General features: G+C 41.6%; 1 protein-coding gene across 1 annotated transcript; it reads left to right on the top strand.

Annotated features, from left to right (window-relative positions):
• The first annotated feature begins 9865 nt into the window (after window positions 1–9865).
• Window positions 9866–17666, top strand: DYNLT3 (dynein light chain Tctex-type 3). Its single transcript, XM_069784924.1, has 5 exons — window positions 9866–9998; window positions 11229–11270; window positions 13133–13256; window positions 14240–14317; window positions 15418–17666. The coding sequence occupies exons 1-5, from the start codon at window positions 9969–9971 to the stop codon at window positions 15492–15494; spliced, it is 351 nt and encodes a 116-aa protein (XP_069641025.1). The 5' UTR covers window positions 9866–9968; the 3' UTR covers window positions 15495–17666.
• Window positions 17667–19624: the final 1958 nt, after the last annotated feature.

Raw genomic sequence — 19624 nt, 5'->3', positions numbered from 1 at the left:
TTGTAGAAAGCTTGTATTCCAAAGTAAGCTCTGCTTCTTAGAGTCCTTAAGGCACAATCACATTCTCCTTGCTGACTATCCCTCCGTTAGCACATGAAGACAATGGCTGGTCCTTATATTTCCAGTTCAGAGAAGCCCTTTAATCTAAAAAATTAGTTTCTTTTCATGCTTTTCTGTGGTATGTTGGACAGTACTCTGGACAATGTTTTTTATTCTTTCAGCCAGAATGACGAAAAGGGATGTTCAATGTCTCTTCCCTTTTAGCTGGGATAAATATTCATTGCCTTAAACCAGGACTGTGACAGGGAAGAATCATTAAGATTTCTTGCTGCCTAACAGTAGTTCCTAGTACAGGTACAGATAGACAATTACTATATAAAAAAGATTATTAAAAAAACCATATATCTCTTGATACCTGGGGAAAATAAGCTCGTGTTTGGTTAAAAGGCTATGTTTGTCTAATAACCTGCAGGCACTGAAAGATGAAACCCGCCGTTCTTCAATGGTGTCCTGCCCTCTCCCTTGCTCTGCTGCCTGTCTGACCTCTTAGCCAGCCAGTGCAGAAAACTAGCAGAAAGTTACTCAGTTTTTGTTGCTGCTGATTTAGTGAGCCACATCCCCAGGTGAGGAGTCAGTGGAGGACCGGAGCCTCTGCCAGGGAAGGCAGGGTTGTGCTCCTGAGAAGAAAATTGAGGGGAGTGGGGCTGGACCACTCCGTAGGCTGGCACTGAGCCTTCGCATCAGCTCAGCTGTCTTAAAAGTAATGTGTGTTTGGTTTTTTTTTTCAAACAACAAGAAAAATATAAGATCACCAAAATATAAATGCATTCATGTAACATTCTTGCCAGTTTTTAACTCAACATCTAGTGGTATGGAGTTTTATATGAGCTGTATTAAGAACAAGGTCAGGAATGCATCCCAGTCCTATAATGGGTATTTTCAAGTCAGTAAGCAAATAATAGCTGAAAAGATAAGTGCTCTGGTCACAGTAAAGAAACACATGTTTTATTTAACTTTCATGCAACTAAGGTCTTGCGTTCAAGAAAATGATAGCAGTGTGCCCGCTTTTAGCAGCAGGTACTGCAGCATTCTAAATTATAAAAGACTAAGATCAAGAGGTTTTTTATGCATACTACACAATAACAAAATTAATAGACTAGATGTTTTTAAACAAATACTTTTTAAAACAGTTCTTATTTTTACTTAAATGTTTATACATCATAAAACCTGTCGTCTTCAAACATGCATGTTGTAGGAGTTTTTGGACACAAGCTCTCATAATTTATAATCTTATGGCAGCACTATGATGACTGCTTGAATAACATTTAAAACAACACCATATTCCATGCATTTTAAGACATTATTTAATATGATTTAGCAGGAGCAAATGAAGAGTTAGAAACATGTGACCAGGCAGCCGTGGTACACTCTGATGTTTACCCAATAAGCTCGCTGAAGGTCATTTTCTTTGCCACACATTACCATTTTCAAAAATCTTAACAAATAGGAGTTGTCTTAAAATTCATTCAAATTTATGAGCCTTCATTGCCATGTGAAGAGCTTCACTAAAACTATTTATTTCTGGTTCTCTGACTTTGAAGGTTACCCATGTACCTAAGTAAATGAAAAAGCAATTGAGAATTTCAATATAGGGATCACACACTGCTCATGAACCATCTGTGGTGAATTTTGATCTGTAGGAGGAAGTCATTCAATAAATTTTGAACAAATAAATCTGGAACCATTCTAAACTGAACCCAGCCAATTTCTGTTGTGTTTTTTTGTTGTTTTTTTTGTTGTTGTTTTTTTTAGTTAATAAACATGCAATTTATTTGCTTTATGGTATTTATTTTAAAATTTTGAACACTAGCAATTCCCACTAAATTGCCTTGCACATTGCTTTGCTAACTTTTTTGCAAAAGTAAAATATATTCTATAATGCTCATTTGATCTACTTGGGAAACCAAGTCTTTTCCACTCACACACACAAATTATATATTGAATTTCTAAATTCAGAGTTACAGCTGTAATTGGTCCAGAAGGTGTTAATATAGAATAATGCTTTAGAATAAATGTAAAAACTTAGTAATATGTCCTAACTATAGTGTCCCTTGCCTTTGACCAATTAGATATATTCTCATTTCCTTATCTTACTGGAACAAAGGCATCACTTTCAGAACAAGAGAAAAAAGACATAGGATGGAGAAAGCCTAGTCATATCATCTGTGCTAGGACTTTGCTTCATCGTTCTGCTCTTTAGCTGCTCCTGCTGCTCCTGTTTTGTATTTATCAAATCATGAGAAAAATGGCTGAAGTGTAACAAATGATAAACAGCACATGTTTCTTCCTCTCATGCTCTAAGAGAGTTGACGTTCAAAGGCCTTTGAATAATACCTTCCACCCTCCTGCCTTTTTTGTGTCTCTAATTGCCAAGTATTACTGAATAAAACCATGGTGACAGTTGTTCCGTAACACTTACAGAGCACAGCTAGCGGTTTGGAGAAAGGTATTGCTTTCAGGTGTACACAGGGGGCCCTGGCCGCCGTAATCTGTGGGTGGTAGGTGTGCTAGGCTGACCCTGGCCGGCTGCCAGACCCCCACCCAGCCGCTCCATCGCTCCCCTCCTCAGGGCAGGGAGGGAAAATAATACGGAAAAGCTGGTGGGTCAGGATAAAGACAGGGTGATCGCTCACCAGCTACTGTCACGGGCAAAACAGACTCAACTAGGGGAAAATTAATTTAATCTATTGCCAGTTAAAAATAGAGTAGGATGGTGAGAAACAAGCTAAAACCACCTTCCCTCCAACCCTCTCTTCTTCCCAGGCTCAACTTCCCTCCTTCGTTCCCAACTCTTCTACCTCCTCCCTGCTGAGCGGCACAGGCGGATAAGGAACGGGGCCTGCGGTCAGTCCGTAACAGCTCCCCTCCGCCGCTCCTTCCTCCTCACGCTCTTCCCCTGCTTCGTCTCCCACGGGAGACAGTCATTCACGAACTTCTCCAACGTGGGTCCTTCCCATGGGCTGCAGTTCTTCATGAACTGCTCCAGTGTTGGTCCCTTCCACGGGCTGCAGTCCCTCAGGCACAGACTGCTCCTGTGTGGGCTCCTCTCCATGGGCCACAGCTCCTGCCAGGAGCCTGCTCCTGCATGGGCTCTTCGTGGGCTGCAGCTTCTGTCAGAGCATGCCCACCCGCTCCGGCGTGGGGTCCTCCGGGGTCTGCCGGTGGAGATCTGCTCTCCCGTGGACCTCCCTGGGCTGCAGGGGGACAGCCTGCCTCACCGTGGTCTTCCCCATGGCCTGCAGGGGAATCTCTGCTCTGGCGCTTGGAACACCTCCCCCCTCTCCTCCTTCACTGACCTGGGGGTCTGCAGGGTTGTTTCTCTTACATTTTTTCTCACTCCCCTCTCTCACAGCTGCTGCACAGTGTTTTTTACCCTTTTTTAAACACGTTGTCACAGAGGCACCACCAGCTTGGCTGGTGTGCCCAGCTTTGGGCAGCAGCAGGTCTGTTTTGGAGCAAGCTGGAACCAGCTGTACCTTGCATGGGGGCAGCTCCTGGCGTCTTCTCACAGAGGCCTTCCCTGCGGCCCCCCAGCCACTGCCAGCACCCAGTACAGAAGGTCTGCGCCATTATTTGGGACCTCTGTGCCAGCACAGGAGGAAACTAAATGGGAAGTCAGCTGTGTTAAGCTGCGAGCGTTGTTGTTCTCTCCCTAGCTAAGAGTTTGCCTATTTCCTAAAACCATCAAAGAGAGAACTGTTCTCACGGACCACCTATTGATTTCACCAACAAGCCTGAAACCCTTTATCTCTTCCTTTGAGGCTAACATTTATATTTAAAACCTAGAGAGATTAATTAGATGTGTCACATACTTCTCTTAAGTTTGGTGCCAAGGAAAATATTAAAGAGCTTCTTCCAGGAGAGCTTTTCTTCATTTTCCCCTCTCCCCCATTTTTTTCTCCTCAGCATTAATTCTGGGGAGTGTAGAAGGTTTTCTAAACACAAAAATACTGCAAGCATCCTTAAGGGCAGGTGACAGCTTCTCCTGAAGTAGTTCAATGAACTGATAAATTACTGCCATGCACAGCATCATTCATTTCTTCAGACAATCCTATTCTGCATCTTGTTAGTGCCCCATCCCATGTTCATCGAACACTTTTACTTCTTTATTGCAGATATGCTTGGTGGTAGTAGTTGCCTGCTAGCTCCAGCATGTGCATGCAGTATTGAGCTTTGCCATATAGACAGTAGATATGGACCAGTGCAAGTTGGTTTGATCATGGATTGCTTTGTCCTGTCACAAAAACGAGAACAAATATATTGCCTTCAGTGAGCAGGTCACCAGTTCCCACAAATTACTTTTCATTTTGAAATTTGAATTTCTGCCAGACTGTAAGGTCTGAAATGTCAGCATTTCCCATGGAACAGAAATTCAGAATGTCAATCGGCTTTTATCCCAAGTGAAATATGTTTGTATAGTTGCCTGGGCACAAGGATGTGATACTGTTCTGTCTGCTTCATGCTAGAATAATTTGCAAAGCTTAGGAAGTCAAGGAGGCAAGCGCTCTCCTTCCCTTCTGGCACGGTAGTTTCTATGTTGCGTAGGAATAGTGCTTCTGACTTTCCATATTAGAATGGCTGCAGCATTAGTTTGTGATAAGCCTTTATAAAAAACTCAGTCTTAGGATTGCAAGAAGGGGTGGAAATTTTTTTCTATGCTAGATTATCTTTCATTTTGCCAGTGGGATTCACAGCTATTTGTTGACCAGCAGAGGCATTCTGAAATTCAGGTACACTGGGCTTCATGTTCCAAAATGCTCCATGCTGGCTGTCAACTTCTTGTCCCCTCCCCACCATGCTTCTCCTCCCATTTAGTCTGTCTGTCTCAGGTCTACCCTGTCCGTACCATCTTCGATGCAACACTGTCCCTCGATTCTGTTTCTCCGATAGTGGCTTTCTTTTTAAGCCAGCGAGGTTACTCCCCGCTGGTTGCTCTCTGGTCACCTGAACATACAAGAGTTGTCAGGAGTGGTTGAGGAAAGAGCTCCAAGTGCTTTCTTTTAATACCAAGTGCCACAGACTCATCTGCAGCTACCTGCTGATGTGTTGCAGCACATCACAGGAGTCCTGGTCCACCAACCGTGCAGACCACTGCCCTGTTTATCAATGACACAGTTTTGCCTGGGCAGCGTGCCCAGGGTGCTAGGAGGCAGGGGATCTCAGCACGGGAAAGGGAAGGCACTTATTTAACCCACTTACTCCCGAGAAGAAATGAGGATGCCACCCAACTACACATCCCATAGCAGAAAGCGTTCCCATAACAAACACAGCCCTCATGGCCTTTCAGAAGAAGCAGCTGAATGCAAAGCCCTGTTGTGTTTGTGTAGTCTAAAGCTCGTAGAACCATACTTTCAAAGACAAACAGCGCATAAATCAAAACACCACTTAATGCAGAGGGCAAGTTAGCATGTGCTTTTAGTTTGTTCCCTTGAAGAGACTTCATTAGATCATTTGCTTTTACCAATTATGGTTTTACTGAATGTTTTAAAAATATGTAGCATCAGAAAATTCTATAGAGTTAGAAGAGATATCTAACTTGAGTAAAATATTGTTGCTTCATTCTCATTTCAAACACATCATGTAAGCTATATTTACAGAAAATAACATTATAAAAATCCAAGTAATATTAATCATGAAAAAGAATTAAAACTTCCTATTTATTCAGTTATCAGATGTCATAACGCTAATGTTAATGTTTTGGATCATTTAAGTGGGTGCTATGCAAACTTAGTAGCATTGGAAAATTATTCTACCTTGATGTATGTCTTAAACACTGACTACAAATAAATATTTAGGGCATATAACAGTGGCAGCTGGTCAAGCTTAACCCTAAAATTGACTGTGTATCTTGCCGTATCACAAAGCTCACCTGACAAATCAAATCAGCCTCTAAGGAAGCCAGCATGGACTTGCAATACAGGCACTCCAGTTTGGGACTGAGCAAACACCCTGCTCGCAGCAGCCGAGTGGACCGAAGGCAGCACCGGGCGGACGCAGTAGCAGCAATTCCAGCTCCACGCTTTGTTCCATGGGGCTGGGCTAAGCCGCTTGCACCGGCTCAGTACTGTACTCCTGTTCTCGCTCATGATCACAATGTGATTTTCCAGTATCGTGACAATTCCAAAAAATACAGAATCTGCTTTGACAGACCATTTGTAGCTATGGAAATAGCGATGTCTCTGACAATTCACTAAGAATTTTTTAAACAATTGTTGAGTGGGCACTCAGCTCTTCAAAGAAGTTCTAGCGAGTCACTGCAGTTAACATTAAAACAACTCTCAGAAAAAAAAATAATTCAGAAAAGCAAATCATTAAAACCTCTGCTAGGGCCAAGCATCCCTGATCTGGGCAACACAAAAGCTGCCATATTGATTAGCCCAAGAGTCCACCTAATCCATCACTCCATTCCCTGTGGTGCCTAGCAGTGAGTGCGTTGGAAGGGAGCAAGAACAAGAGCAGCACACGCCGATCCTTCCTCTGGCATCTGGCTGCCCATAGCTTAGGAACTAAGTCAGAAAAAATTAAATACCAGAATTCTACTGATTTTGTATTCAACAGTTTAAGGTAGATGTGAAGGTTTAAAATGTTTACAACAGTTTAAAGGAAAAAGTGACAGAGGAGGCATATTATTTTGGCTGCATTGGTATTCACATTTTGTACTGCCTCTGCTCACGCAGTGGAGGATCTGCGCAGCCTGCACAGACTGCCACCTCTCCAGTATGCCAAGTTCTCTTCAAATATTTGCTTTTTAATCAACAAATTATTTGAGCTGCTCTGTCTTTTTAAGAGCTCCTGTTCTGCATTTGAATGATGAAAGCCTACAGCTCTTTCAAATTTAGCGTTGTATTTCTGAGCTACCTCTTTCAGCACTTTTCGCATTTCCTATTATGATTCACAGAACTAATTATACTGCAAATCCATTTGCATTTTCCAGTTTGCAATTCACAGTAGTGTGATAACGAATTAAGCAATGTTATCAGGTAACTCCCCTTGAAAAAAAGTGTACTGGCTCCTTGTTACAATTTAGCATTGCTCTTGCGAAATCAGTAATAGCATCAGTTATTCTCAGGAAAAAAAGAGGAAAAATATCAGTGATTTTGATTATTGAAATTAGATAAAAAGTGAATCTCTTAGGAAAAAAAGGAAAATGACCACTCAATAGTTGTGAAAGTTGAATAAATATAAGTCTAAAACTATCTCAAAAGATAATTTAATACCTCCTCCTCTCTTAAGGCTAGCTGGATGCCTGGCAGATGCTATCTAATGTGTTATTGATCCAGTGAAGGTGATTCCAAACCAAGTCTGCTTCAGTGCTTTATTACTCTTACACTTGGATTTTTTTTTTCTAATATTTAACATTAATCTCCTGAGTTCAAATTAAAGCCATTATTTCTTGTCCTACCTTACACTGTACATTGGCCCATTAATCACCTTTTTCAGTAAATCACTACACAGTCAGAGACATCTACAAGGAAGACTGGGCAAGGAATACAAAACAAATGCAGTTCCTCCACAAATCACATTTTCTAAGCTTCCTTTTGGTCTTGCTGCCTTCAGGAAGAACTACTTTTCTGTCTCCGTCCTACCATCACACTGGGCTGAGAGTTACATTCGATGCCTGATCAACACCAGGCAGAACAACGTAACTGCCTTCTGTGCCCTTTGTGGTGTTATTCGATGTATTTAGTTATTTATAACATCATACTTGGGTTCCTATTTATTGTAATTCCATATTTTTTTCTGCAGCACTACTGACTAGACTATTAGTCCCCATTTTGTATTTGTGCATTTGATGTCCTGGTTTTACAGATAGTACTTTATATTTTTGTGAAATTTCTTCTTGTTGATTTCTCCAGCCTATTCAATATTTTTAAGTTGATCCTGTCATTCAACATGCTTGTAACTTCTTTCAACATGCTGTGATTAAAAAGCTTTTATAAGCACCATTTTTAGTCCATGATTCCAGTTATTGTGACTAATGCTGATTAGCTCTTGGGGCACAAACCCATCTCCTTGTGTTTATTCCTCCTATTTTGATAACGCTTTATTAGGAAGGATTGGTTACTTTTTCCCTACATGATATATTCTTATGTGGGAGAGCATAAACAGTCACATTTGTTACAAAATAACACACCTACTATTTATTTCCTTTTCATCCATTTAACCAGCTGTCCTACCAAAGAATAAAATCAGATTATTTGACATATACTCTTGACAAATCTGTGTTGGCTGTTCATGGGTGATGCTGGGTGTTTATTTGTAAACACTTCCTGGATGAATATTGTTTCATCATTGTGTTATTTTTCTAATGGCTCTCTGGATGTTGAGCTGAGCCTGATGGACTCATAATTTCCTCAGACCTCCTGCTCTTTTCCTATCTGTAAAGGGTAGTGGGGGAGGAAGGATAGGTAATGTTTTTGCATTGGGACCTACACACACACACACACACACACACTCAATGGTCATTCAAGAACCCTCTCTATTTTCCATGGAATTCACCGAGATAATTGTTGCTAATGTTTCAAGGAATGTATTTCTTCAAATATTTCTAAACAGAACTGAAAAATAGTCTGGAAACTATTTTCATTTGATAGTAAACTGCATCCAAAGATACAGATGGAAAGATGCATGATCCCTGAAAAGACACAGAATAAAAAATGCACAGGATCCAAGGGTAAGTTATTTTAGCACTGTTAGCTTTGTCTACAGGATGCCAGTGTTTATACAATAAACGTTTCCACTAGCTTTTATTTCTTTAAAAATAAACATGCCATTTTACCCCTGGCTTAGCCCATGAAAATACTGCAGAGGTCATAACACAACAAACTTTAGACTGAAGAAGATTTTGTTTCATGTGTTTTCCTATGACTACATCCCTCCACGCTTGCTCGTAAAGATCTGCCCTTAAGGAGATTTAGTCTTCATGGTCAGTCTTCTCTTGCTGCAGCCATTAGCAAATATTAGCCATGAAAGCTAGTTTGAGAGCAAGGCAACATAAAAAGGTTTAGCTTTGCTTCCCCCTGTACCTTCATGTTTTTCAAAGAGACTGTTTCCAATGAGCGTACAATTAAGACTGAACAAGAGAACCTCTTGTAAGGTAAGCATCTTATCTGTCCAAACATATGCCACCAAAACTGAAGCTGCAAGTGGGGCAGCCCTGGTCCTCTCTCTCAGGTATCACAGGGGGGGGAATCTACACCAGAGCTTCCCCCCAACCAAAAAACAACAACCCACACCATTTCAAAGTTCTGCACGGTTTTGTACTAGGCGTCTTTCCTGTTTCCCAGGCAACTTCAGCGAGAGAGAAAAGATCCGCTGTATTTGTATTTATTGAGTCAAATACAGCTCGGGATCAATTCTTCCTGATAAAGTGGAATGAAAAGAACCCGAAATTGCCATTTGCCGTGATTAAAATCCAACGGCAACTTTGTGTCAGATAACTGACACGGGTCCGTTCGGAAACAGCGAGGGAAGGAGGGCGGCGGTGGGCAGGGCTGTCACTGCTTCTCCGGAGGAACCGCTCCGGGATGAATTCTGTGTGCCCAGCAGGGGCAGACACCTAACAACGAAGTTACACACCAAGGCGCAGGGCTGCCGAAAGCCGGTCAGACGCCGGCGCCAGCACTGCACCGGCCGCGCCGGGGACCCCCACGGGCGGGCCCAGCCCGGGGGTGGTTATCGCCCTCCCGGCCGGCCTTTGAGGGCAGGCCGGCCGTCCCTCCTCTCCTTTTCGGCTCGGCCCGCGGAGCTCCGGCCTCCCCTCCCGCCCTCCCCTCAGCGGGCGCCTGCAGGGCGGCCCTGCCGCCCCTCGCTGCCGCAGGAGGCCCCGCCCGGCCCGGCCCGGCGTGAGGCGGAGCCGCGCAGGACCCGCAGCCGCCGCCGGAACAGCCGCCGCCCGCGCCGGGGCCATGGAGGAGTTTCACCCCCACAACGACGAGGTAGGGGCCGCCGCCGCCGCCGCTCCGACGGGGCGCGGGCTGTGGGCTGTGACCCGGGCAGGGTGCGGGGCCCTCCGCCAGCCAGCCCCCGGGGCTGCCTCGGCGGCCGAGAGAGCCCGGCGGGCAGCGCTGCCGTGGGCCGGGGCCGGTGGCAGGCGGCAGTTGTACGGGCGGGTTGTGAGCGGGGACCTGCGGTTCCCCGTCCTTTCGGGCACCCTCGGGGGTCGTGCGGTACCTGGGGGCCCGGCTCGGGGCTGCCCGCGGTCTTCGGAGAGCCTGTTCCAGCGCTGGGAGCTGGAAGTTCGTGCGAGGGGAAGTGGAAGCGGGGTTGGGGGGTGCTGCCGCCCGCCCCGGTGCTCTCGGTTTGCGGCCATTTTTCTTGTCTCACCCCTGGAAGGAAAAAAAAAAAACCCTAAAAAACCCAACAACCTACAAGTGCTGGGCCCGGTCTGCGCTGCAGGCTGATCCCTGCCTGCCAGAACTGAGGAGCCTTTCCCTGCCCACGGGCCTTCCAGCCGGTCTCCAGCCACCAGTTTTCCTTAAAAAAAAAAAAAAATGCTCGTAGAGACATTATTGCCCTTGAGGTTTCTGTCCGTGCCCAAGTGTTTGAAATTAGTCGCTGTGAAGAGGCAGATGGCACAACCGTGCGTGCCGTGTTTCCTTTGGAAGCCGAGCTAAATGCTGATGAGTAGGAATGAGCAGAAAATAGGAGGCATCGAAGCTTGCAAGATTTTTCTGCACTTGAGAAAGTTACTTGGGTAAGGTAATGACTGTGGCAACCAGTCTTTTTGATACCAGGGTTGCAAAACTTTGTGTTACCATTTGGCAGCAAGATGCAACCCATGGCTTAGTAAATCCGTGACTCCAGTAAAAACCCAGGCTAAGACCCAGAGGAGAAGATCTGCCATTTAACTTTTTGTCTTGGAGAATATTCCCATGACAAGCACAGACAGTGGTGGAATTTAAACGTTACAGAAAGTGTAAATTGAACCTGCTTCCAAGCTCACAGAGGACCGAGCTTTTTGGACCCACTCAAATATGACTAGCAAAACCACACTAAGTAACGTATGTATGGTGCTGGGGAAAAAAAGGAAGATTTTAGCGTTGTACGAACAGACTACACAATGCAAATAACCAGCCACAGGGCTTGATCATTACGTGTTACTTAGAGTAAAACTGCATCACTTGTTTACTTTTCTATCAAATAATAATAATTAATTTTTATTACAGATGATCTTCAATGCTGATGAGGCCCACAACATAGTTAAGGAGGTAGGTTTTAGCTAACAGTTGTATTTCAAAGAAATTCTTTACCTTACCTTGCACTATACTGAAAGCAGTTACTTTCGTTGACTGTCCCAGATAAATTCAATCTTATATGAAAGTATTACTTTTATCAGATAAAGACAGAGTTTCATCTGGAGCTGCTCTAAGCTTCATCTAGTTGTTGTCTTCAACTACCTAAAGAGAAGGTGGATGAGAGAAGAGAGAGACAGAATTTGTATTACAGTGGAAAGATAAGGGGCAGCAGTCACAAATTGCAAGGGAAATTCACTCCAAATCTTCCCCCCCCCCCCCGCCTTTATCCAGCTAGAGAGTAGTTAATCACTAGAGGGGTTGCAGGGCGAGCTTGTGGAGTCTCCATCCTTAGAGATTTTTAAAACTCGACTGGACAAGGCCTTGCACAACTTGATCAAACTTGGAAGTTAGCCTTGTTTTGAGCAGGAGGTTGTACTACATAAACTCGTTATTCTAGCAATGCTTTGAAAAACAATTTTTACACAAAAAGAGCAGGCTGAAAGTGAGTAGCCTGATGGTCTAAATTAAATACCTAGTAACTGGAAAGTGATTAATGAAGAGCCTGTGGCATACAGGTGTTGTCAGGTTTTGCAGGGAAATACCATTTTGAGCAAGGAATTCCTAGAGGGGCTCTGCAGGTCCTTTCCCACCTGCCGTGTCGGGAAGGGAAAGGGCTGCACTTTCAGAACTGCTCCAGTACACAACAGCAAGCTCTCGGGCATCAGATAAACAACAATTCAACCCTTTATGTAACCGTTCCTGCCTTGAAAGGTCAAATACGGTATGACAGAGTCTGCAGACGCTGGGAGTAAAGCCAAGCATTTCTGCCTCCGATTGAAAGCTTAACCAGAGCTGAGGAGCTGGGTACATTTCTGGAAGGACCAAAATCCCTGAGGGATCTTGTTGTCCCTCTTTGGTCTTCTGTTTTGTGAATGTTTGTTCCCATTGAGTCCTTCGTCCAGCTTTATACACTGTGATCAGAACTAATCGGGCTTTTTAAGATCCGGGGCACAAGTCTCTTACGCAGCCTGTTAGTGGGTGGTTAGTGCGTGGGATTCATCTTACTGAATCAGAGGAGAACGTGGTTTTATTTTACTTACCTTTTCCAGGTAAGCATTTCTTAACTGAATTTCTCAATTTTAAGAAGTATACATCAGCACATGAGAATGCAGTTTAAGAGTTACAGTTTGAGAGGAGACTTTCTGTTCAGTAAGTTTAAACAAGGGTTGGCCAATCTGTAGCTGTGGGAGAACATGCAATTTTCAGCAGTTCAGATACTTCTTGTGCTGCAAGATATGACCCTTGAGTATCTCTCTTTCTCTCATATCTTCCTCATCTTTTAAGCTAGGGTATGCATTTCACTGTTGTCGCTCTACCTCTAAAGATTTTGGTATATTGCTCACAGGCTCTGAAATGTTGGCCAGCCTAAGCTGACATTATTGATTTGAGTAGTACCATTTCCATTACAGTAGCTTTGGAAAGCCAAGCTGGAGTAGGCAGTCATTAGGAACAGTGGGATGTGCTAGTATCTTCACTGGTAAATAGATCCATTCACTTAAAACTTGGTGCTTAAAGCGTATGGCTAAGGTCTTTTCTACAAGAAATGTTCACTCAGAGCCTCATTTTTCTCTGTGTAATAATGTGGTAAATATGTACTAAAAATAAGTTTCTGAGATGGATCATTTTTCTTCCCATTCAGCAACTGATACTGATGAGCTCAAGTGATTTAAAGTAATCCAATTGCCAGATAAAATTCCTCAGATTATGCAAGACATTTTAAACCTCTACGTTTTGAAGTATGTTTACTGTAACTATTTTTTTCCCCTCTATTTTAGTGCATAGAAAGTGTTTTAGGCAAGGCGGATTATAATCACAACAAAGTCAACCAGTGGACTGCTGCTATAGTAGAACAGTCGCTGACACATCTGGTAAAACTCGGAAAAACATACAAGTACATTGGTAAGTACAAGCAGTCATACTCTTACCACATACAATCACAATAAATAATTGCTGAAAGGTTCATTTGAATGCAGAGCTATATTCAATAGAAAGTTTTAAACAGTAAACAAAGCAGAGCAGATACCTGAACTCTTTCATTATGTAGATTTTTAGTAATACCTGTGGTAAAACCATGGCAGTTTCACCTGGGCTAAGCATGCTAGCAACACTTAGCACAGAAGATGACATGTTACACAGTCTTTCATGACTGTTAAGCAACCCCAAAACAATAATATCAACTTGTTGGTATCACTTCAGGAAATAATTGCTTATCTTAAATAAAATTTTCAGTAGGATTAAGCTCCCTGTAAATACGGACATTTGAAAGACTTTAGTCCTGTACGCTAAGTCATGTCCCATTATATGCACGTCTGTGGAAGGGAAATGGAAATAAGTAGCAGTTTAACCCACTTTGGTCCTTTTGCGGAGCGTTGATGTAATAGCAAGTGTTTGCACTGTGTTCTGTTTTGAAACTCTTGGATTCAGATTGTCCCTGCTTTTGTGGCCATTGCAGGTCAGTCTACAAATGCTGCCTGTTACTAGAATGTGGTTTCAGGGAGCAGTCAGCCAGTACTTTTGGGAAAGAGCTCTCATCAAGTGCAACTTCTGCTGTGCCTGTGAGGACAGCACCTGCAGTCCCGTTCTGAGGTGCACATGACACAAGCCATATCTAAGTAGTTTAAAAGATAAAAAACATAATCCTATTAGCAAGGATTTTGTTAAACCCATTGTCTTTATGCAAGTAAAAATAATAGTGAAATGGATACCAAGTTCTTGAGGAAAATACTGGGGGCGAGGAGGGTTTCAAAAAAGGTTTTGACTTAGCTGAATGCCATCTGCTAGCCATTTGAAAATGTTACGCAGGCTTGAGTTCAGAAGTACCGAATGATTCACCTCTTCTGCTTTAATAATTAATTCCTTGATTTTATGACTGTATCTTGCAGTAACCTGTGCGGTGATGCAGAAGAGTGGAGCTGGTCTTCACACAGCAAGCTCATGCTTCTGGGATACTACAACTGATGGTAACTTTCCTCACTCAGATTAAAAATTTGTAGTAAAAGAAATGTCACTTAATGCTCAGTTGTAATAGTTAGGTTGAACATTTTCAAGAGTGATTGTAGAAGCAGTAGCTTCCAGGAATAGATGCTTGTTTACAATCCCAGCAGAAATATTTTATTAGCAGTTGGTGCCTGCATTAAGAGCGATTGCTTTGTAAATTATGAGAAGCAGGAGTAGAAATGCCTTCATTCTGAAACAAGAGTCAAAACATTCAATCCTCGTCAGTGACCATAGATTAGTTGAAGAGGTAGTAAAACATTGCTCGAAGTAAATGCAAGTGGGTACTCCTAAACATATCTGCCTGTCTGCTGTAAGGGGGCAGCACTACTTGGGAGGAGGACAGAACTTTGACAGAAATAGTTTGACTAACAGTATGTGTTTCAGTTGCTTAACTATCAGCCAGGCCTTGGATATGTTTTACTGCTTCTAAATTAGTTCTAAATGCATTTTTTCCCAGGTTCAAAGTATCATGGGGAAACAAGATTAAAATAATCTTATGTCTGTCACAGACTCAGAAAGGTCTTTTTAGAAGAGGGTACCAAGATTTAACTTTAAAATAGAGATGGCATTAGAAAGTCAACCAACGGTAAAAAAAAAAATAAATCATAAAATGAAGGTAAGTAGACAAGTGCAGTTTAATCTTCATGTTTCCTTGGCTTGTAAGGCCTTAATACAGTAGAAGAGGAAAAATTACAGAAGGTAAATACATGAGAATGTATTTGATCTAGTCTTTTTTCTGATTTCTCCTCTAATTATCTTGCCAATTTCAGTATGAGATTTTCAAGGATTTTTGCAAGTCCAGCTTTTAAAGAGAGATACTGAAATTGTGTTTTCCTGGAAACTGTCTTAAGCATACAAGGCTCATGTTAGGCAGTAAACAATTTACAAGTTAATGAAAATGTTTTGAGGAGTGTAGTCCATTTATAGCCAAGATGACATAATAGTATTTACCTTAAATCATAGCTGAATTATTCATACTAATTAGACATAATTTACACTGCAATAAAGTGAATGTAGTAAAGATACTGGCATTCTATTTTAATTTTGTAATAATCTCTTCTAGGAACCTGCACAGTGAGATGGGAAAACCGAACAATGAACTGCATTGTCAATGTGTTTGCTGTTGCTATTATCCTGTAGCTGACTGGAAGATAAATATAAGCAACACCGAAGCCTTTAAAAAAAAAAAAATCATCCAAACACATGGCTAGATATTTCAAACCATCATTTGTTTTTGTATGAGGAGCATACAGAAGCTCTCTACAGAGAGCATAGAGTCTAAGCCAGTTCTCATAGATTAATTATCTGAAAGCTAGCAAAAAGTTTAAAATATATGTATGTATCTATCTAAAGAGAAAGTTTTAGTAATTTAAATATTCAGAAGTATGTTAATGAGAAGATGCCACAAAGATCAATACAATTTATATCAAAGCTAATATCAAAGATACTTTATTCAAGAGGAACAAACCACATCAAAGGAAAGGTCAAAGGGCAAGCAAGACTTCTCAGGATTATGGTGCATTTGGGAACAAATTATAAACACAATTCAGAATGGATATACTGTAAACAATACTGGTGCTTCATGTTTGACTAAACAAAGCTAACTGTCACATTGAATGCTGGTGCTTGTGAAATTGCATGAGCATCACATTTTGGTCAAGCATGAACATTTACATTGAAATAAAATCCAGTTAAGCTTTTCCCCTGGAGGTAGAAGGTGACTTCACTGGGATAAAGGTGAAATCTACCTAGTCCTAGCAGAATTCTAATTTATCTTCAGAATGAAGAACGTAATAATTGTTATCAATTCAGGGAAACATGCTGGGATCAGACATCAGCCCTTAATTCATAGTTTATAAATCTGAAAACATTCTGAAGGTACTTAAATTTTATTTTATTCCACAGCTGCGGAATTTGTGACAAGCACTTTATTGATTCCTCATGCAGTAGCCAGGAGCTAGGGCAACAAGACTGGACCCACATTACTCCAAGTAGGATTACAGTGTTCAGAGAGGAGGCACACACATTTCTAGTGGCTCTTGTTGGGTTTGGAAGCATTTATCTTAAAGCAACATATCTGTTCTTTATAGGAGTGTTTCCTACATTCTCTAAATCTAGAATTGGATCTTAGTCCTGTGAAATAATACAGTTAAGTTTTATGCATTAAGAATTCCCCTCTTGTAAAGATTTATGCAAGTTCTTAATTTTGCTCATCTGATGAGTCTTAACTTGAAATATTCCACGTGGAAGAAAAGCATTTGCACACATGCAAGTATTTGCTGGATTGGGGCCTACATTTTTGTTGATTAATGCACAAATTATATGACAAAGAGATGTATCAATACCAAAAATGCCTAAATGATTGCTGCCACTAAGTGGCAGCTACATTAAGTTGTTTTCTCAGATGCTGCTTAAGGATAGAATTTTTTCTCTATTACTCCGTGTCTTTGGAAGAGACTGGTAACTACCTAACAGCTAACATAAGGCTGTTTTGGATTTTAACAAATGAATATTAAAGCACTACTACACAGTTTTGTTTGGGTTTTTGGTTTTGGTTGGTTTGGTTTTTTTTTCAGATAACTGACTATTAGGGCATGTAGCAAGTGTCCTGTACACAGAACAAGCTAAAAACCATTTCATTGCTTAAATTGTGTATACATATTGCTAGTATGAGACTACAGAAGGAACACGTATACATGTAATTCACAATACCATTCAAAATCTCTTGCTTTGCAGACAAATAAGAATACCGCTTTTACTTAAGTGCAAGTAACATTAATACTGTAATATTGCATTTGCCTAACAGGCAAGTGTAGCGTGAAGATGTATGTGTACGTTGTACTGACCTTCAAATGTATAATAATTTAACATTAATTTGGGTTAGGACAGCAGTTTCTGAACTAGGTGCCAGCATCCAAGAGCCGAGTTGTGGAACTGACAAAAATGCAGTAGTTTCACTGATATTTGGGATTGTGCAAAGTGAAAAAATAAGTGGGGTAGCAACTGGAAAAAGGTTTGGTACGATTGATACAGTTTAAGAAGTGGGTGAGTAAAAATAGTGGTGGCTGTTATCCCCCCTTTAATGGGCATTTGGGTGCCATGGTCAGAAGAAATATTCCAAATAGCCACTTGTAATCTCATTTGGGATTTTTGCTTTACTTGAAAACAAGATGCACTGAGTAAGACTGTCAGTTTAGTGAGGCTTGGTGAAGGTTCTGCTGCAGAAGAAACCTCGAAAATATGGCTTAATTATAAGACTGCTTCATTTTTCTTTCTACAAAAAAAAAATAATAAAGTTTTGCCTTAGTTGTATTTTTGCCTTGTGTTCTTGATCAATATAAATAGGAACTGAGAAAAATACTCCTCTTGCTTTCCTTCCCTTGTATACAGTAGTGAGAACTTGGGAAATTTATTGAAGTTGTGTGTGCATTTTAGGGACAAGACCTTGTCAAAGGCTAGTTCCCAGACTTGGCCTAATTTCTTACACCTGTTGTCTACTGTTCCTCTTACTGTTTGTCTTGATGATGCAAGTTAAAGTTTTGTTAGTCCAGAAAGGTTATTAAGAAACTCGGGGAAAAGTATTTTCATTCTCCATTGTATCCTAGTGAGTTTAACTTCTTTCCTGTCTTTCTTTTCCCCATCCTCTGTGGGTACAAACAGCTACTTGTATTTAATATAGCTCTCAAAACAAATGCTGAATACCATTAGTTGCATTTCCAAGTAGCTTGTTTTGAAGGATAAAACTGAATTGCAGAATATGAAAACCCACAACAACATTTCAATAGTATTTTCTATCAATATAATGTTTTCTTAGTTGTTGCAATCGGGAGGATGAGTTATTGTTAACAATGGGGGTCTTCATTAATGGGACAGAAGAGTTTGCATTAAGGTATAGCCCGTATATGTGGAACTATATGTTTCTACATATGATTTCATGATTTTTCCCATGCAGATTTTGTTAATCTAAACAGAAGAGTGTGAAAGGGAAAGTAAAGGAGCAGATTCATGACTTTCCTTTTCATTGCCTGCCAGATGTCTGTCAGTAACTTGTTGCCTTTCCGATGACTGTCTTCCTGTTACACCCGACTTGATCCATGAAATGAGTACAATCCTGGTATGTTCAATTTAGATTTATGCAATCTAAAGCACCTCACAGAAGCCACTGAAATCCCAGCTTGTAGCAAGCGTATTTAGAGCTGGACATGAATGTCAGAGCACCGATATTTTAAATACACCATAAAAGAGAGAACATGAACTACTGGTAGCCTGTATGCATTAGTAGAGTAGCTGCCTTATAGAGAAAGCAGGGTTTTGTTCAGGCAGCAGATCCTGTAACAAAAATTCTTACCTGATCATTGAGATGCACTGCACTGCCTCTGGTACAGTCTGACCAGGTCATTTTGTTCCCATTTAATTCAGAGAGGGATTTTTTAGCGCAGTCACAGTGTCATACAAGCAAGGAGCCAGACCAAACCTCCCCATCAAATATCCTGAGCTAGGAAGTTCTGCCTGTGTATCTGCAGGATGCTCCCAGCTCAAAGCCAGCACCAGTTTGTCTCTCGGGGAGTATCTTGGCTCAGATGTGGTGTTCTGTAAATGCAGCAATAAACCCAGTTGCAAAGTGGCTCGAAAGCTATGCTATCATGTTTAGATCATGTTCCATGTGAGCTACTCTAGCCTGTTGGGTCTATGCCAGGTAAGGGGTCTGTGGACATTGGCTTGTAGGTGGAATGGTTTCTCTCTTCCCCCCACAATGGAAAGAAGGCTGCAGCCAAACACCGCATGCCTGCCGAGGCACTCCAATGAGTCTAAATCACTGTCAAGTACCCGGAGGTTTTAGCTCCTATATTCCAGCAAACATCTGTTCTTAAACACATGAAACATACTGTGACAGCAGCTTTATTTGTTATGTAAAAGTTTTCTAAAAGGGAACAGAGTAGTGCTAGAGTGACAGCTACAAACACCCCTGTAACTCCCATCCCACTGACTGACCTAAAATGACTTGAAAAGGAGAATCAGGCTTACAGAAACACACCTCACTGGTCACTATGGTTTCTGTCAGGCACTTAGTGGTTACTGTCTCATGCAAAGAAGGTACCGGGGCCACATAGCACAAGTGAATGAAGGAAAAGAGACAGAAAGGCAAGTTTTGTAGTGACACTACCATTTTAAATAGATGGTTCTACCGTATCCGTAAGTTAATTATAGAGTTTGTAATCTATGCTTACGTAGCTTCACAGTGTAGAGACCACGTGGAGTTCAGAATCACA

This window comes from Haliaeetus albicilla, chromosome 6, assembly GCF_947461875.1.
Source record: "Haliaeetus albicilla chromosome 6, bHalAlb1.1, whole genome shotgun sequence".
NCBI lineage: Eukaryota > Metazoa > Chordata > Aves > Accipitriformes > Accipitridae > Haliaeetus > Haliaeetus albicilla.
Note: the sequence above shows the minus strand (reverse complement) of the source record. Positions and strands in the feature narration are given on the sequence as shown.

Excerpts from the sequence above, each read along its gene's own strand:
- DYNLT3 (XM_069784924.1), top strand. The coding sequence starts at position 9,969 with ATGGAGGAGTTTCACCCCCACAACGACGAG. Across the intron at positions 11,271-13,132 it reads CCCACAACATAGTTAAGGAG|TGCATAGAAAGTGTTTTAGG; the intron begins GTAGGTTTTAGC and ends CCTCTATTTTAG. Across the intron at positions 13,257-14,239 it reads AAAAACATACAAGTACATTG|TAACCTGTGCGGTGATGCAG; the intron begins GTAAGTACAAGC and ends TGTATCTTGCAG.